Here is a 16,527-nt window from a genome sequence, read left to right as displayed (position 1 = left end):
CTTTCGTTTTAATAGATATGTTTAGTCTACTTTAAAAGCTTTCTGGAGAACCTTTTATAAATGGCTAATTTAAGCTTGTCAGGTTTTAATTATAATCTCTCTATACACAAGTTAAGATGCTTAATGCTAGTGAAAAGTTCTGAATACAAAGCAAACCTGTGTCAAGTTGCAGAGTACTCTTACCCATCTTAATTGCTTCTGGTCTGAACTTTAACCTTAACTCTCCCATCTGTCTTACACATTCCCTTCTCTCATCACAACCACTTTCTTTCTGTAGAGTGCTGAGGATCTGTCTTAATTCTGCAGGATTTTTAGTCCGGCAAAAACCTGCCATCAGGCTGTGGATGTTCAGCTCCTTCTTTATCCCCCTGCAGCATGATGCAAGTTCCCGGAGCGCAGCCCTGCTGCCCCGTGTAGCCCAGAGTATGTCCTTACCCCTCCTAGAATGGGACTGCTATAGAAGCTATAGGAGAAGTGCCTTGGGTCCCGAATGTCGTGACAACTTCTGGTCTCAGTTAAAATATCCTCCCAACAGCATCAGTAGGGCTTTTTGTTTGCAGTTTTTTATGGGTGTTTTCTTAGGTAGTTTATTTCTTTTTAGAACTGTTGTCTGCCTAATTTTCTAGCCATGACCCAGCCTTTGTGGGAAAGGCTAGTTGCATCTTTTTCTTAGATAAGAACGAGTTTCATTCAAGCTTAGAAAATTAGCCTTGAAAATAGTCAGTCAGTGCAGATTCCTTCTGGAGAGTGCATTTAAAAGTTTGAATCCAAAATTGATTTGGAAGTACTCTAATCTAAAATAACCCTGATGTTAGCATTGTTGTGCGCAACTCCTGCTAGCCCTGGTGTTCCAGTTCAGCGCACTGGCACACAGTTCCCTGATGCTGTGAAATTGAGACTCATCTGGAGATACAGACTTTTCTAAAAAGGATTGCAGGGCACTTAAGACTCCTTATTTCATTAGTTCAGTGAAGGAGTTCTTCTCAGCTGTCGGGAATCTCATGATGAGGTGGACGAAAACTGAGCAAATCAAGCGGTAGAGACTCCCATGGAAATGGAGCGGAGGAAGAGCTGCTCAGTAAGTTTTTTGGCCCAGAAGTGTAGCGGGTTTGGAGCTGAAAGTTAGTGGTTTAGAATTTCTTTTTAGTCTGAGGTTTGAGGCAAGGCATTAGTAGATACATATCCGGGCCAGACTTCAGGAGGTACATTTCAGGAGGCTTTTGGTTCTACACACTGGGCTAGGTCATATGCTATTTTTTTTTCATCGTTTTTAACCAAGTGTAACCATCGGCATCTTCACATCTGTTGGTGAGAATTAAATGGAGCATAAATAACTGAATTGAAGAGCAGACTTCCACTTTAAGGGGGTCGGTTGCTGCATGAAGCAGTGGAAATGATCTAGAGGAGCAGGATGCATTGAGGAAAAGAGTGAAGTGTGAGTACCATCCAAAGTGCAGGCAGCAGGTCATAAATTCTTGTAGTGGTGGTGGTCTGAAATTCAAGGAATAGGATTAGAGAGCTACTGCAGGTTAATGAAAACGGTTCCCTTAGGATCAGCTTGAATTCAACTCAGTGGTCAACCGTAAGAAGAGGAATGTCTTGTGCAATTCCAACTTCTCATCCATATTCTGAAGACTGCGATGCTCCTGAATGCTTAATAGAGTAGAATATGCTCTGTTACGGTATGTTTCATATGACTTCTAAGATGCTTTAATGCAAACTAAATGTCATGCTGACTTGCCCCAAACCCTTAGTGCTCACTTTATTCTGGAATATATGGTGAACTGCAGCAGAGTTTTCAAAGCCTTTCTGGGGCATTTCACAAAAAAAGAAACACAAGAAAAAAAAAAAAAGTCTTGCAATTTTACTTGGGTCTTTCCTGTTGTCCAGGGTAATAGTGCTTAAATCCTGTCTCTATACGTCACCTCAGAGGAACTCATTATAGAATGAGTATACAACAGCTCATGCCAAGAAACCACTTTTAATTCTTATCAGCATAATTTCTTGTAAAGAAGGGTAGCATTAATGGCCAGCTGTGGCTTGTGAGCCCTGACTTAATCAGTTGTGAGTAACAAAAATTAGTTTGAGGCATATAGTTACTAGCCAACTGCAGCTATAACAAATGTTTAATGAACAGTGTTGCACTGGGGTCTGTATACCTTTCCCTGTGAATGAAAGGGGAAATGGCCAAGAGCAGGACTTTCTCTGTCCTAATTGTGGTAGCAGAATGGGGTAGAGTAAAATCTGTGGAAGCAAACTGTGGCTAAGTAAGGCTTAAGCTAGACCGCAGTAAACAGAAGAACAGAAGAATGAAAGTATTTCGTCTCTGCTTTCTGTGTCTTTTCTATCTTCATGGCATTAAGAGAACAACAACTTTAGTTGGTATTATTTGCAAGATACAGCAAGTTCTTTCTGACAAACTTCACCCTGCCCTTTTTCTAGTCGTGAAATATTAAGCTGCCGGATCAGCTGAGTGAGAAGGGTGCTGTGCTCTCTGGGGTCAGCGGTGGGATGGGAAGGATGGTTCCAATTGTTGGTAGGCTATTCTTTGTATAGACATCGAGGGTCTTTGTTAAACTGCATGCAAGACCAGGATATCCAGGGACCTCCTGTAGTCTAAGCATCTGCATTACAGAAGTCATGGGCTTTTGTCTGGTCATTCTCAGACAGGAGCTGTAATTGAGCAAAATGCACTCCTGTCCTTTTTCTGGCTCCTGCTAGAAAGGGCAAGGCAGTGCTGGTTTACCATCCCACTCAAACTCTCCTCTGCCTCCCAACCACCTCTGGGTGGGCAAAGGAGTTTGGAAGGGAGCAAGGCAAACCTTTTAGGAGCTGGGAGTAGGACTTTCAAAGTAATTTCAGGCCCCTGAAGTCTGGCTAGGCATTGCTGTATTGACTGCAGGTGTAGTCCAGATAAAACCAGTAAAGTTGCACTAGATGTGAACCGGTTTTGGCACCTTTTCTGAGACATGTTCATGAACAGCTGAAGCTTACCAAAGCACCTCCACAAATTCATGGCTTTCCTATGTTGCGAGCGTTGCAGGAGGTTGTATAGTGACATTCAAAACTTCGGAGCTTGCAAAAGGTTAGGGTATTGTTTATATCCACAATGATACAAATTTGGCTTCCAAAATCAGTAATTATTTATTGGTTACTTGTGCAGTGATCACCAATGCAAAACTGAGATTGAGAGTCTCCACACCTGGAGACTTAACACGGAAACTTGGGACTGTGACCACCGTGGCCCCTCTCTTATACAACAGGAAAAACATACCACTTTGAAATATTGAGGCGGGGGGGGGGGGCAGGATGCTCTCTTAACCTTGGTTTTTCTTCGCTACTTTCATGAGACAAAATTCCAGTCTGCTTTATTTTTTAAGTCAGCAAACTGATTATATATTGTAAAAGATCAGTGTTTTCATGGGTGAGTAGTAATTACTGAGTAATGGCTTAAAACATTTCCTGAAGGAACATAAAGCTGTTTTTAAAAGTCAAGAGTACATTAAAAGGATTACCATGTAGATTTGATTTTTAGATAACACTAAAATGGATCCCAAATGGACTTACGAAAAGGGATGCTATCTCTTTAATGGAAAGTGCATGGTCTGACAGCTCAGCATGCAAATGGTCCTACAAAGGACTGTCTGTTGTGTTTTTTCCTTTCAACAAGAAGAGAAGGAAATAGCTCTCCTTGCCCTTCTCCTTTCAACTTTTAATAGCAGATGGGTTGGTCTGGTTTTGCTAGGGAAGGGAGAAAAGGCTAGGTTTGGGGAATAACTGCATCCTTCTGAATCACCAGAGAAGTGTATTTCACAACTTCTAGAATGTCAGCAGCAATTGGATCTCTTAGACGGATTGCATTAAGTAGACAGACTCCCTCTGCATTCTCTAGAGGTGAATCTTTACTCGTCTCTTGGAAATGAAGAAAATACGCAAATAAATTATAGTCCTTGTATATTTATTGTACTAATCTTGTGCAGGGCATGAGCATCAATGCTTGGCTTTGCAGTAAGTTGGGACAGGGGCAGGAGGGGCTGTTAGTTTCATACTACAATAACTTGCAATCACTATATAGCGTTTGCTATTTCAGAGTTGCCAGCACAACTTTCTGGTGATTGATGGTGTAAAATATGCTTTCGGCCTGAGTAGGATTTCTTCGAGAAACATTTAAAAGAGTATATTCATATTTCATTAAATACAGAGCACCAGGATTCCAAATTCTTTTGTGGTATTGCACAAATTATTATAGGCTCCAAAAGTCTTGAGAAATTTCTATAAGCCTGTGAAAGCTTTAGATTGGATAGTCATCATTGCCTGCATTAAGGCCTGTGACAGACTGCTTCATCAGTGTACACAGAGCAGAACATCAAATGGCCATTTGGCAGTGGGCACTGAAATTCTATTAAGGTTGCCGAAAGCTTAGGTTGACATTGTATATATCTGCAAAGAGACAGAAGAAAAGATGATGATGATGATCGTGCAATGATATAGTTCTATTCTCCTTAAAATATTCACATATATAGCGTACCAAATCTGTCAGGGTGATGTTAATGTTTCACTGCTAAACCTGAGCTCTGCTACATCGCACATCTTTGCTTATGTCTTGAAACCTCAGTAATAATATGTTAAACAGTGCATTTTAACTGGAAGATGAGAACTGTGTAGTATTTCACGCGTGCCTGGAAATAATTGACTTGAGTTTTTACTTCTCAAACAGTCTTTGGGATTTTTGACTTGATATAGGGTTTTTCTATTTGATTTTCTTTGCTTTTTGAAAAGGGGAGGAACAAAAACCTCCCTGTATTTAACATTGGTACATAGGTTATTCTTCAATGAGCTGGAGAGCAAAGGATGAGTTCTTACCTTTGTGGCCATTTGACTCGGAGACTCTTTTTCCATTGGGTTGCTTTGACACCCACCCCCCTGAATAGAAAACTTAAGCTTAGTGTCTTTTCAGTGGTAACCTGCAAATTGATGGAATATTGAGGAATACAAGATAAATTTCAGGCTAGTCATCCCTAATAATAATTTTCTCATCTGTGATCTTATACTGCTGGAAAGCTGGTTTGAGGGTAGTGTCTCCATTGCCAGACTTTTCTTCTACTACAGACACTGAAGGAGGGAACTTGCCACCTAAAATCAGGACCTTTGCCAGACTGTAGGATGCTAAATTGTGACTAATTTAGAAAACTTGATCAGAATGTTCTCAGACTAGGTTGAAGGTGGAAGAAATTTGCATGTCTTTTTACTGTTCCCAGGGCTTCAAACAGTAAAAATGGATTTTACTGAAACACTACATGTGCTAAGAATAAGCTTTGGACATACGCCAATTATGAAAAATTAAAGCTCAAACAAGCATATTTTACGAGCACAGGGAAAAGGTTGCTTACCGGAATGATTTATAGAAACTGTTTTGCCGCAACAATTCTTATGGTTTGCGTTTGGTCCTGCCACCATGTGTTCCTTTATAGCTACAGGTTGTCCTCTGGTAAGAGCAACTCCATAACAGAGTCTTAAAGCAGGTACTGGAAGCCTCAAAACTTTTGGGGAAAATGAAAATCTAGATTCTAACCCTAAACCTTGGTCCTGCTTCAGAACACTACCTTGGTACAGATTCAAATGATGCGAATGATTATTTTGGGTATCTTGGTCTATCTGAGCAAATGGCTTGAAAACAGGGTCTCTGCATGGGAGATTGGAGGGGTGGCTAAGCCACTCATGAAGCTTTGGGTCACTTTTAGGCAGCTGAAACTGCCAGGGGACACTAGACTCTAAAATACGGTTCTCTAAAGCTTGTTCTGAACTGTAGGGCCAAAAAAATTGCGGCATTACTGAGAGGAGGACTATAGCATTGTTAAAATAGAAGTAGTGACCAAAATGTTGTTTCTCCTATTAACTGCCCTCTCCAACTACTTTTTTGCCATGCTTGGGAAATTTGTTCAGTAATGATTCAGAGAAAGAATACCACAAATGAATTGCTAAAGCCACTATAAAAATCATCTGCTGTATATTGCAGCATGAAACTGGAAATGAAAAAAGACGGTGGTTACTCATTGAATAATTTTGATGAATGGTCTAAGGCTTGTTCATAAGCATTTAGTTGCAAGTACTCGGTGTTCCAAATGTAACATTTTACTTGGATATACAGATGACATGATGAGTTTCACCTTGCTGGCCATAATTCTTCAAATGAAATTCTTGGTGAAGATGCCCGAGACGGCGTACTCGCAGTTCAGTGGAAGTGCATGGTTTAACTTGTTTCGCAGGGTATAATATTCATAGAAGGTGAGTAATACAATACTGGGAACACAAAGTGAGTTTCTTTTTAAGGGAATGAAATTCACTGCATCTTTTTGGCAATGAGTGTCTGCATTTACTTAAATGGGTGATGCAGGGCTGTAATGCTTTTAAATGATATCAGATCCTCTGATAAAAGACATAAGACTGCAGCTTATTTATTGTGATGAGACAGGAGTTAATAAGATTACTCCTACTCTTCAGTTACTTTTTCATCTTTTGCAGCCAAATGCTAGGGTTTTTGTTAGCAGGCAAAAGGAGGTCAGCTCATTTAAGGAGTGTTGATGCTAGAAATAAACATTTTTTCCCTCAAGTGGAACTCGGAAACCTAGGCTCAATTGCCCAACTGCCAAAACTCTGGTCTTTAAACCAGAATTGCTTTTAGCACTGGAATGCTGCATCCCTATAATAACCACTTACATAAATCACACAAAAAATTAAAATATATATATATAAGAAAGAAGTGTAACATAAACCTGCCATAATTGTGGTCTTTGGCAGAATGGTTGTTCAGAAATGTGGTAACTGTGTCTGAAAGGCACTGCTCAAGCAAGAATTTGTGGTGGAGAATAAAAACATAATTCCAGTAGTATGTTGCACAAGGTGCTGTACAACTGCATAGGAAGCACTGCGCTGGAGTGGTTGTCACAAACCTTCCTGAGTAGATGCATTTTGTGTGTGTGTGTGTGTAGTTACCTGCTTTGTTGTTGAGCAAGCTTTTATGGAAAAAGTAGCTAATCTGAGGAAAAGTTTTGGTTTGTTTTTTTTTAAAAACAACAACAAAAACCCCACCAAAAAACTTGCAGAGGGAAAGGGTTAAAGCCATCTGCCTGAAAGCATTGTGTAAAACATACACACAGTGTTGGGGAAATAAGCCAATTACGTGTGCTTCACAGGAGGTGGGGGACTGACCTTTGTGTATAATTAGTTCTTTTATTTAAAGCAAAGATTTTGAATAGAATAACTAATTAGCTGTCATAAATGGCAAATTGAAGATTTTGGCCAGATTCCTTGGGGAGTGTGGGAGGACGTCCCTCCTCCCACCCCGTACTGTACGCTCTGGCTCTCCTCATTAGGGCTGTTTTTAGTTCTCTGCAGCGGTAATGAGGAGTGCAGTGGCGGCACTTCTCGGAGCCCCTCTAACAAGGCATGAAATGCAGGTGGAGGAGAACCGCCTTCAGCTCCCGACGCTTTCCCTCGGCACATGTGGGTGTCGCGGAGGGCTCGGCTGGGAGCGGGGGAGGCTGAGAGGGGCTGCGCGAAGTTGGAGGGGGGTCTGAAAAGTCCCAGTGGTATCACCTGCGTTTTGTGCTCTGGACTTGACTGTATAAAATACAGGCAAGCTGCAAAGCCTCGAGGCATATATCATTAGCTAGCAGTCCCGCATTACTCTTTCAGACCAATTAACCTTTAGAGTTGCATTAAAGAAATTAGGTGGTGAACTTCTATGCTTTCAGAGGGGACCAGTAGGTCTCTTGCAGACCAGAGCACTGCAGAGCCGTACGCCGTAGGACCATTGCAGATAACTGTTACTTAAAAGGTCTACCATTTATAAAAAGTTCCCAGGCTCTCTTGGAAACGAGGCTTTATGAACAGTGCCCTTAGAGGAACTGCAGCTGATTGCTGTGTGAATAGAAATATCAGTAAAATGGCTTAGAAAAATTTAGAGGTGTACTTAGTGGACACTTGTGTTATAAAGCCAGCTGAATAATTTTACAGAAAGACCCCGACTGAGAAGATACAGGCTGATTAAAGCTAGTTTGTCCGACTGTGAACAGAGGTAAAGTTTAGATTACTCACTACAATAACAGCCTCTTTTGACACAGCCATAAATTTCAGTATGTCCAGAGGTGGTGTCTATAATTTTTTAATGTGCATTGGAGCTCCGAGCACTCAGAACAGGCTTTGTTTTGTATTTACCAGCAGCAAGTCTATTAAGTTGTAAAGGGCAAAGAAGGGAGTGTAGGTAGCCAAAATTAGAAAGGCTTCATGTACTGTTTCTAAGAAAAGATAGCAATGGATGGCTAGCAACAGGAGAGGAGAGAGTAACTTGATGATACTTGCAGAATTTGGTAATCAATCAGCATTCGCTTTGTGATCAACTGTTTATACGGGTGAGTGTCCAGCTGTTAATTTTTCTATTCCTGTGACACTACTTCTCATTTTCTAATCCTCACCCACAGAGCACACATGGAATTTGTCGAAGGTGAGCCCTTTGTTTCTTGACAGCCCCGGTTAGACACCACATGCCCCTGGTCAAATTGAACTAGGTATCTTGGCATTTCTTGGTAAGTACTGGGGAAAAATCTACATAGAGAAATGAAGCAGCATCGCCGTCTTGCAGCGGGGAAATTTCCAAAAAAGAAAGCGCAGCTCCCCAGGTGCTTGGGGTTTGCTGGAAGGGAGGCAGGAGGAGGAAAGTGGGGTTTGGTGTTGGCTGTGTCCTCTCTCTCTGCAAGCCTGCGACCGTGAAAGGGGTTAAGCTTCTGAGATGCTGCTCTCTTGTTGCTTGGAAATGACATGGCAAGCATTCGAGGAACCCTTGCTGATCAAGTTTGGCAGTTTTTGAAATTTTGTTTCACGCCTTGCCTGCTGTGTCAACTCACCAGCTAATTGCAGCTGCAACTTTCTGTAGTGGCGTGCGTGCTCCGTGCAGACTGGTTGGTTGGGATGTCGGAGGGAAGCCTCACAGACCAAAATGTAATTTCAAAACACTGAACCTGACCAGCAGAGGCTGACCTTGCTCGTTATTATCTGAGTGGGAATAGCAGCTTTGAACATCATATGATCTCTGAAACGGTACCTTTTTTCATTAGAAAGCCCCCTGCTGAACACTGACCAAATACATAGCTTTTTTTCCTTGCTTAAGGTACTGTTTAAAAATATATATATCTGTTCCTTTGCTAGTTATTAGAAGAAAATCAAAGTGTTTCATTCCCCTTATTCGCAGAAGCCTCTCATAAGACAATAGTGTGCTTGCAATAGCGGGGAACTGAGATGGCCGCGGTGAGCGAGGGCTGCCAGGGCCACAGATGGAACAAGAACCGCCACTACAGCCAGCCCACAGCTCTCCGGGCCTGCTTGCCACTGCAGGAGACCCTCCTAACCTGCCAAACTGCCCTTACTGAGCAAACCAGCCCCTCCTAATGGTCCAGCCAGGGTTTCATCCCTGTGCAGCTGCCCTTGCACTTGACCGTGCTGCTGTTGGAGTGGACCCCTCGCTCTGGGTGAGGGCAGCTGGAACTCTGAAAGGGCACGGGTTTCAAAAGCGCTCGAGGGCCTTGGGAGGTCCCATCTGGCTGAAGATCTTGTACTTCTGAATTGCAGAGATGATCTCAAACCCCACCCATGCAGCAGTTTTCTTGCGAGGGGCTTTAAGAGGCTCTGGTTATCTAGAATCTGCATTTTGAAATCTGCAGCAGCTCCAGATGCAGGATCCTCAAGTTACCTAGATGAACCTTGCAAAAGAATGGTATGATGACCCCCCTTGTAAGAAATCCTCTTCTGCCTCCAAGGGTACGCAGCTCACATTTAGAGAGCATGTTCGGAGGGTGGTGATGACTCACTGGTGTCTAAGGCTCCTATCTTAAAATATAATTTGCACATCTAGGTCTTAGTTTTCATAGGTGCGAACTATTTTCTTTCATCACCGGTACTGATCTTACACAGTTTGCAAATGAAAATTCGTGTATGCACCCTTCTCTGCCTCAGAGTAAGGCAGTCTCTTCTCACGATATAGTGTTTTCCTGGCATGGAGTCAGAGAGAGCATGGGATGAAGGCTTTAAGTTTTCTGAAAAAGAAATTACTTGAAAAGTGAAGCTTCTCTTTGCTCTGAAATGCACTCTGGGGAAAAAAAAAAAAGTGCTGTGTCCAGAACCACAGGGCCACTTCCCTCGTTCTTGTAAGAAACTCTCACCAGGAGCACAGGACTTCTGCCGTCTGCCCTCCAGCACCCGCAGTATACTGCGCTTCTGACACTTCCCTGTCTTTTCCCACTTTCCAAACGTGCGGGTGTTTCTCTGTGGCTGTGTATGCAGAATTTCTCTCGGGAGCGTTAAGGGTTGCATATGTGGCAGCCAAACACAGATTTAAGTTTTCACTTAATTATTGCATATTTGTCACTGGCGTCAAAAGGTTAGTTGTATCGACTTTGCAAGCGGGTTTCGAGTGTGCCGTGGCAAAGAGCAGGAGGGCTCTTTAAGCCTTAAAGAGTTTTTGAATGTTACTTGACCTGTCTCCGTGCTGCTGAGACCACTTTGATAACAAATGGATCAATACCTCGCTGTTTGTGTAGAGGTGTCTTAAGTGCTATTGTCATCTGCTTGCAGCTCTGACAAAGCAATTATTACTGTAGGAGTGGTGGGTTTTACGTGTGCTGACCATTAGCCACTGTCAGGTGACACTGGCTTTTAAGGAAAGCAGCAAATGTCACTTATTACAGTGGCACTGACTCGGTCCTCTCCAGCTAAGGGACTGTTAATAATTCCATTATCAAGCTGCTACTTTCTGGGACATCAGCGCTTCTCACAGAAATGGTGGCTTAACTTTATGTAAGAGTATATAACCAGTGACACCTGCTACTGTAGCCAGAGTGTCCCCTCTCATCTTCTCTGCATTGGTTAAGCCCACGGCATGCTCGTTACAGGGCCAGCATTGTCATTTTTAGTGATTGACACTAGTAAAAATAAAAATCAGTAAGAAAGTAAAATCAAGACTCTAGAGAAAATGGGATTCTGGCGTCTCAGTGAGTTCGTTTCTTCTTTCATCATCTCCTGTCCTCTTCCTCCCCCACAGCACAGTCCTTGTTTATTTTTCCACCTTGCCTGTGGATTTCATAAAATCCTCTCCTGTCTCCCTCTTAAACTGAGAAGGGCGACAGGTCTCACACCCATGTCAGTGCTCACCGTGGAGGCACCAGCTGCGCGGAGGAGAGGAAAAAGCTGGAGACAGCAATGTGAGGAAGGTGGCCACGGCAAGTCTCCACCAGCCTAGTGACTTGTATCACCACCTCACACCCAGCTAGCTCATGCTTGCTTTGCAGTCCCAGCAGGGATTTCCAGGGAGGAAAAAACCTCCTGGCTTTTTACTACCTTCTTCAGCGGTCCAAGAGGAAAAGGAAAGCTCTCCTTTGCTTAAGGAGGGTGGCTCCACTAGTGGTAGAGGGCCACTGGTTGGGTTATTCTCAGCAGTCCGCAAGGGCTTTTGAATAACATTTCTAGCTTTCACTGAGGCCTCTGTGACCAGCGGGGTTCGCAAAAGAGGAAGAGCAGTGGTATACCACATCTTTTTATACCCACTCCTCTCCTTTCCCCATCAAGCTTGATCCAGCCAAGATGTTGGACTGGGGGTACGTAGAGTGATGACCCTTCTGATCTTTGTAATTGCCTGTGGCAGGTAATTAACAACACAAGGGTACTGGTAATGAGGGGAAAAAAACAAATGTTGAAATTGCAGCCAGTTTATTCTGCTGCAAGATGTTAATTAAAAAAAGTCTGGTGCTTTGTATCAGCCCTACCCTTAGGAAAAAGGGCTGTGTTCCTGCAAGTGTCGCACTCCCACTTAACCCGCGACAGCAAATGAAGTTTAAATTCCTTTGACTATCAGCTCCTTGCAATGTGAACTCCTTGTAATGAAACCAGCGGCAGTATTTGCTCCCAGATATACCTATAGCTCACAGTGCTACCCCAAATGCAGGCAATCTATTCAAGCTGTTTGGATATCTTCTAAACGAAACGCTTTGTTTGCGTTGCAGGTGTGCCGATGTTATCCGTACAACCCAAAGGGAAGCAGAAGGGCTGTGCTGGCTGCAACCGCAAGATCAAGGACCGGTACCTGCTGAAGGCTCTGGATAAGTATTGGCATGAAGACTGTCTAAAGTGTGCCTGCTGTGACTGTCGTCTCGGAGAGGTTGGATCAACTCTTTACACAAAAGCGAATCTCATTCTTTGCCGCAGAGATTACCTGAGGTAAATAGAGGAACATAGTGTGGGCTCTTCCCAAAGCCTCTCAGTGCGCTGCCAGCTGTTTGTCTTTCTAAACCTCTACTATGAAAACATGTACTTGTGCATGGTCAGCCCTGCCCAGGAGAGGTTGGAGTTTCTTCCTCTGTCTAAGCATGGCTTTTTATTTGCACTTAACATATTTTGTAGTCAGGGAGATGGAATCCTATTTTTAGGTCAAGGCAGAAGGAGGAGGGCATGACTTAACTATTATTATGAACCAACAAGAACAAACAGTGCTGGCTGAGAAAATTAGGAAAAGGCCGTTAATTCTTCTCGCCTATCTTTGATGTTATAGTCCTGCATATTGACTGAGTCCTGACCAAACCTTTACTTTTTCTTTTTTAGTGATAGCTTTTACATGGACTGGTAGTGCTTATATTGAGTAAGGTTCCTCCCAAGGGGCTCTCATCTCTTCCCTAAGCAAACAGCAAAACACTCCAAAATTACAGATCAACTTCAAAAAATTTTTCCTCATGAGGAAGTCTGCAGAGACCATCACTAACTCCGAGTTAGAACTACCCTGTCAGTGTGTGTCTGCAACACATAACACATGGGACTTTTTGCCTGGTGTGTATGGGGGTTTTGTACAAAATACTTTATATAAACACAAATGAATTTTAATAAGATAGCAGGCCTAATGCAAACATTCTTATGAGGGTCACACTGCAAAACACTTTGAGTTTTGCTTTGTTTTTCCTTTGGAAGAACATACTTGATCTCCTGCTAATGTGTGTGTGTTCTTTTTTTTTTTTTCCTAAAGCACTAATAGCATTTCTTATGCAACCTCAACCAGCGAACACATCTGAAGCAAAACAAAAACAACACGCCGGTTTAAGACAGGGAGGTAAAATGCTGTCTAACCTTGTGGTGTCCAGAGGCTGGCTAGATTAGTCTCAATGATCAGATGCTTCATGTGTTTCAAAGTAAAACATATTCCAAAAAATCTTTAGTAAATATTTTCTTAGTAAACTTGAACAAACAAGTTTCTCCTTCTAAAGATGAGAGATTAAGCACTGAGCCAAATAGAAGACATAAGTCTATTAGCTGCCATACGGGAGCTGCCACCTTGCCTTTCAGGCAGGCAGTGTACAAGAGCATCCTGCCCACATGAGGATTTTTGCTCGTGTTTGAGCTGAAACTCTCCAGGGCACACATGAAATGTCCCAGCAGAAATTCTGCCACACAGGCAGCAGTTGCAGGTCCACACTGACTTAGGTGGGATGTGTCCCCAAAACGTAAGTGAGCGGGAGCTTGGGTAAGGGTGGAACACATCTGAAGGGCAAAAGACAGGATAAGCAGCCTGTGGAAAAGGTGTGGCGAGGAAAGAGTTAACTATCTTCAATGTCATGAAGCAATTTTTTTACCTTACTTAAATCTGAGTATTTACTAATGCCAAAAGTCACTTGCTCTGGAAGTATCCTTAACCCTGTCTGTGCTAAGCTGAAAAAGCTGAGCTCCAGAAGGTTCTTTAACACAGATTTTTAACCCCAAATTAGCATTTTGGTTCTTCACTGACCCTCCTTCAGTTCAGCTGTACTCTTTCTGTGTGTGGACATAATTCTGATGTGTCGATGAAGAATATAACAGCTCTTGATCTTCACTTGTTGAGGATTCCGTACTTTCTTTTCATCATAGTATCACAATTGGGTCATGTGAGGTACTAATCACAAGGACCCCCAAAAGCTCTCAGGAGAGCTTCTTCCAGGAATAGTCTTCCTTCCAGAAAGCATAGGGTGCATTAGTTTCTGGAATGTTTCTTTATACTTTACGTTGTTTATACTTTATCTTTTCTTTATCTTGTTTGCACCCAGCTTGCAAAGCGACCCAGGTCTCTCCATCAGTCATCCTCCTCTCCATTATTTATCACTTCTCTAGACTTTGTCATTTGTGCACTTGATAAACAGTGTGTGGGGGGGTGGTGTTTGTTTTTTAAATCTGACCTGAAAAATAGATATTCAGCATTACAGAACCCTACTAGAAATACTCAGCTGGGCGGTGATTCCCATTTACATTTGCTTTTTGAGACTTATGAGCTACCCCATGTTTTGTCCATTTAATGAGCACCGTATTGATTTTGGTTTGTTCTAGTTTCATAACAAAAATAATGTGTGGCATCAAATCAGGCACGTTAAAGTGCCGAAGGAGAGCAGTATTGATGCTGTTAAACTTAGAAGATCCTTTTTATCATTGCAGTTGTAGAGCATTTCTTTCTTTCTTTCCTTGGTTTATCCTGAGAATGCTGCTTTGAGGTGGAAAAGCTTAACCTGTGATCTTCTCGCTGGTCCCCAGATCGCACAACTTTCTGGGGCACACCAGAAGCCTGTGCTAGAGGTGGGAAAGAAGCCGGGAGTTGCAGACCCCAGGAAATGGTCCACGTCCCATCTTTGAGAAGAGACGGCAATTCATGACATGAAACACGGAAGGCAAGAGTTGGGGCTAGTGTTTGACCATGTCGGACAGCTTCTGTCACAGCAGCAGTTAAGCGTGGTCTCTGAAACCAACTTGTTCTGTGCCTGAAAGGGGTCTCGTAGCCCCTGAGCCTCCATTTGTCGAGTTAGAATAATCCCCGGCCCACCAAGGGGGGAGTCTGCTGCTATTGGTGCAGCATGGTTAAATTGTGGAGGGAAGGCTTAGGTGGCCTTTCCTTTAAATGTTTTTCCCCTATCTGAATTTAGTCCATTATAGCAGCTTTGACCACTAGAAATATTTCTTAATTGTTTTTTTGTTGGGAAGAACAATATAATTGTCATATCTCAGGAAATCTGACCAAGACTCAAGTAGGAAGGAATAATATTAATTCTGTAACACAGTTGTTAACTAGCGTTCAGCTGTTTAGCCAGCTTTGCAGCTATGATGTTTTGTGTTCTCCCTAATAAGTAAATTTAGGTTTATACTGGTTTTGGGGGGGTTCTGCCGAACTTCTGAGTTCTGTTCTCCTGATGCTAAGGAACCCTTTCAGGGTCCTAGAATAGGAATAAGTGCACTGCTATGCAGTCCCATATTTTATGGAAGTACAAAGCAATTGTTTTACTTTAAAACATCTTCTGTTGCCTTCTACACGTAATATTTCTTTCTCTCTCAATTTTAACTATTAGTTCTATTAATAGAAGGAACTAAAGTTGCCATCACCATCTTCTCTACTGTCTGTTCACTCCTGGTAATTTGAATTTTTCTTCGTGGAGAATTACCCATTCCCATCATTATATGATTCCTTCACTGTAATAGTTTTATAGCCTCTATCCACATCTTTTTTTTCCCCTCGTTAAACAACTCACGGTATTTGTTCTACTAGTCAAATTTTAGCAGAATTCATTCCTGAAAATAAGTTTTCATACTTCAGACTGTACATGCACCATAAAGGGAGTACTTCATCTGGAGGACAGTCGAAGGCATTTATTGTCGGCCACTTCCTCCACATGCCTTTGAAGAAGAACAGGGTGGACATTGCATTGATATTTAGTAGGTCGACCATCATGTGAAAAATTAAAAGGTAGTCTGATTCTGCGCCCATAAATGTAAATATATGCATCTTTTCTATCTGAAGTCCAAAAGGAATATTGCTGCGTAATGACCAGGAGAAAAAAACGTGGCGTTTCCTAACCTGTTTATAGACCAATGTTTCTTTGAATTTGCTTGTGAGCTGATTGTGTTGTTTAGGAATACATGCTTCGTTACCTGGTGAGATGTGCTTTCCCCTCCCCTCGCTCAGTCTCCACCTACGAGCCCGCAGCGTGCCCGCTCCTGCCCGTGGGGGCTGCAGAGACCCAGCCGCTACCACCCGGCACCAGGCTCCCGCTTGCCTCGTGGCCGCAACGTATAGGTGCTGACCTATAGAGAGAAAGGGCTCCTGGAATATTCGGGGCAGCTTAGAAATTCAGCTGAAGCGGTCGTTGATTTGCAGGTCTGGAACCCTGCTCATGCCACCCCTCCTGCGGGCAGGGGTCGCTGGGCCGCGGCCACCGCAGGGATGGGGGGCCGCGATGGGCTTCTGGGCTCCTGCCCCCGGCGTGGGGCAGAGCGCCGGGGCAGGAGCGCGGCCGGCCCCCAGCCCGCTGCGTCGGCCTTCCTTCGGGGACGGCTTCGGCCGAGGTGTCGGCAGCGCGGCGGGCCGCTGGCGGCGTGCGCCGGTCCGCGGTGGGTTTTTAGAAGAAATCTTTCAAATGTATCTCAGGAGCTGCTAGCAGACCGTAGCCTGATCATTTGTTTCAAAAGATAAACTGTCGTCAT

At 43.2% G+C, this 16,527-nt stretch overlaps 1 protein-coding gene across 4 annotated transcripts in view; it reads left to right on the top strand.

The window, feature by feature from the left end:
* Positions 1–16,527, top strand: part of LMO1 (LIM domain only 1) — a 63,680-nt gene that overhangs the window by 33,737 nt on the left and 13,416 nt on the right. For 3 of the 4 annotated variants that reach the window (XM_069803795.1, XM_069803796.1, XM_069803794.1), the window contains exon 2: positions 12,051–12,264. In XM_069803795.1, the coding sequence (XP_069659896.1) occupies positions 12,051–12,264 (214 nt within the window). Of the gene's footprint in view, positions 1–6,763; positions 7,504–12,050; positions 12,265–16,527 lie in introns of those variants that run through there. The other variant, XM_069803793.1, reaches the window with a different exon arrangement.

This window comes from Haliaeetus albicilla, chromosome 16, assembly GCF_947461875.1.
Source record: "Haliaeetus albicilla chromosome 16, bHalAlb1.1, whole genome shotgun sequence".
NCBI classification, from domain to species: Eukaryota; Metazoa; Chordata; class Aves; order Accipitriformes; family Accipitridae; genus Haliaeetus; species Haliaeetus albicilla.
The sequence above is the reverse complement of the archived record's forward strand: the minus strand, read 5'-3'. Positions and strand labels throughout refer to the sequence as shown.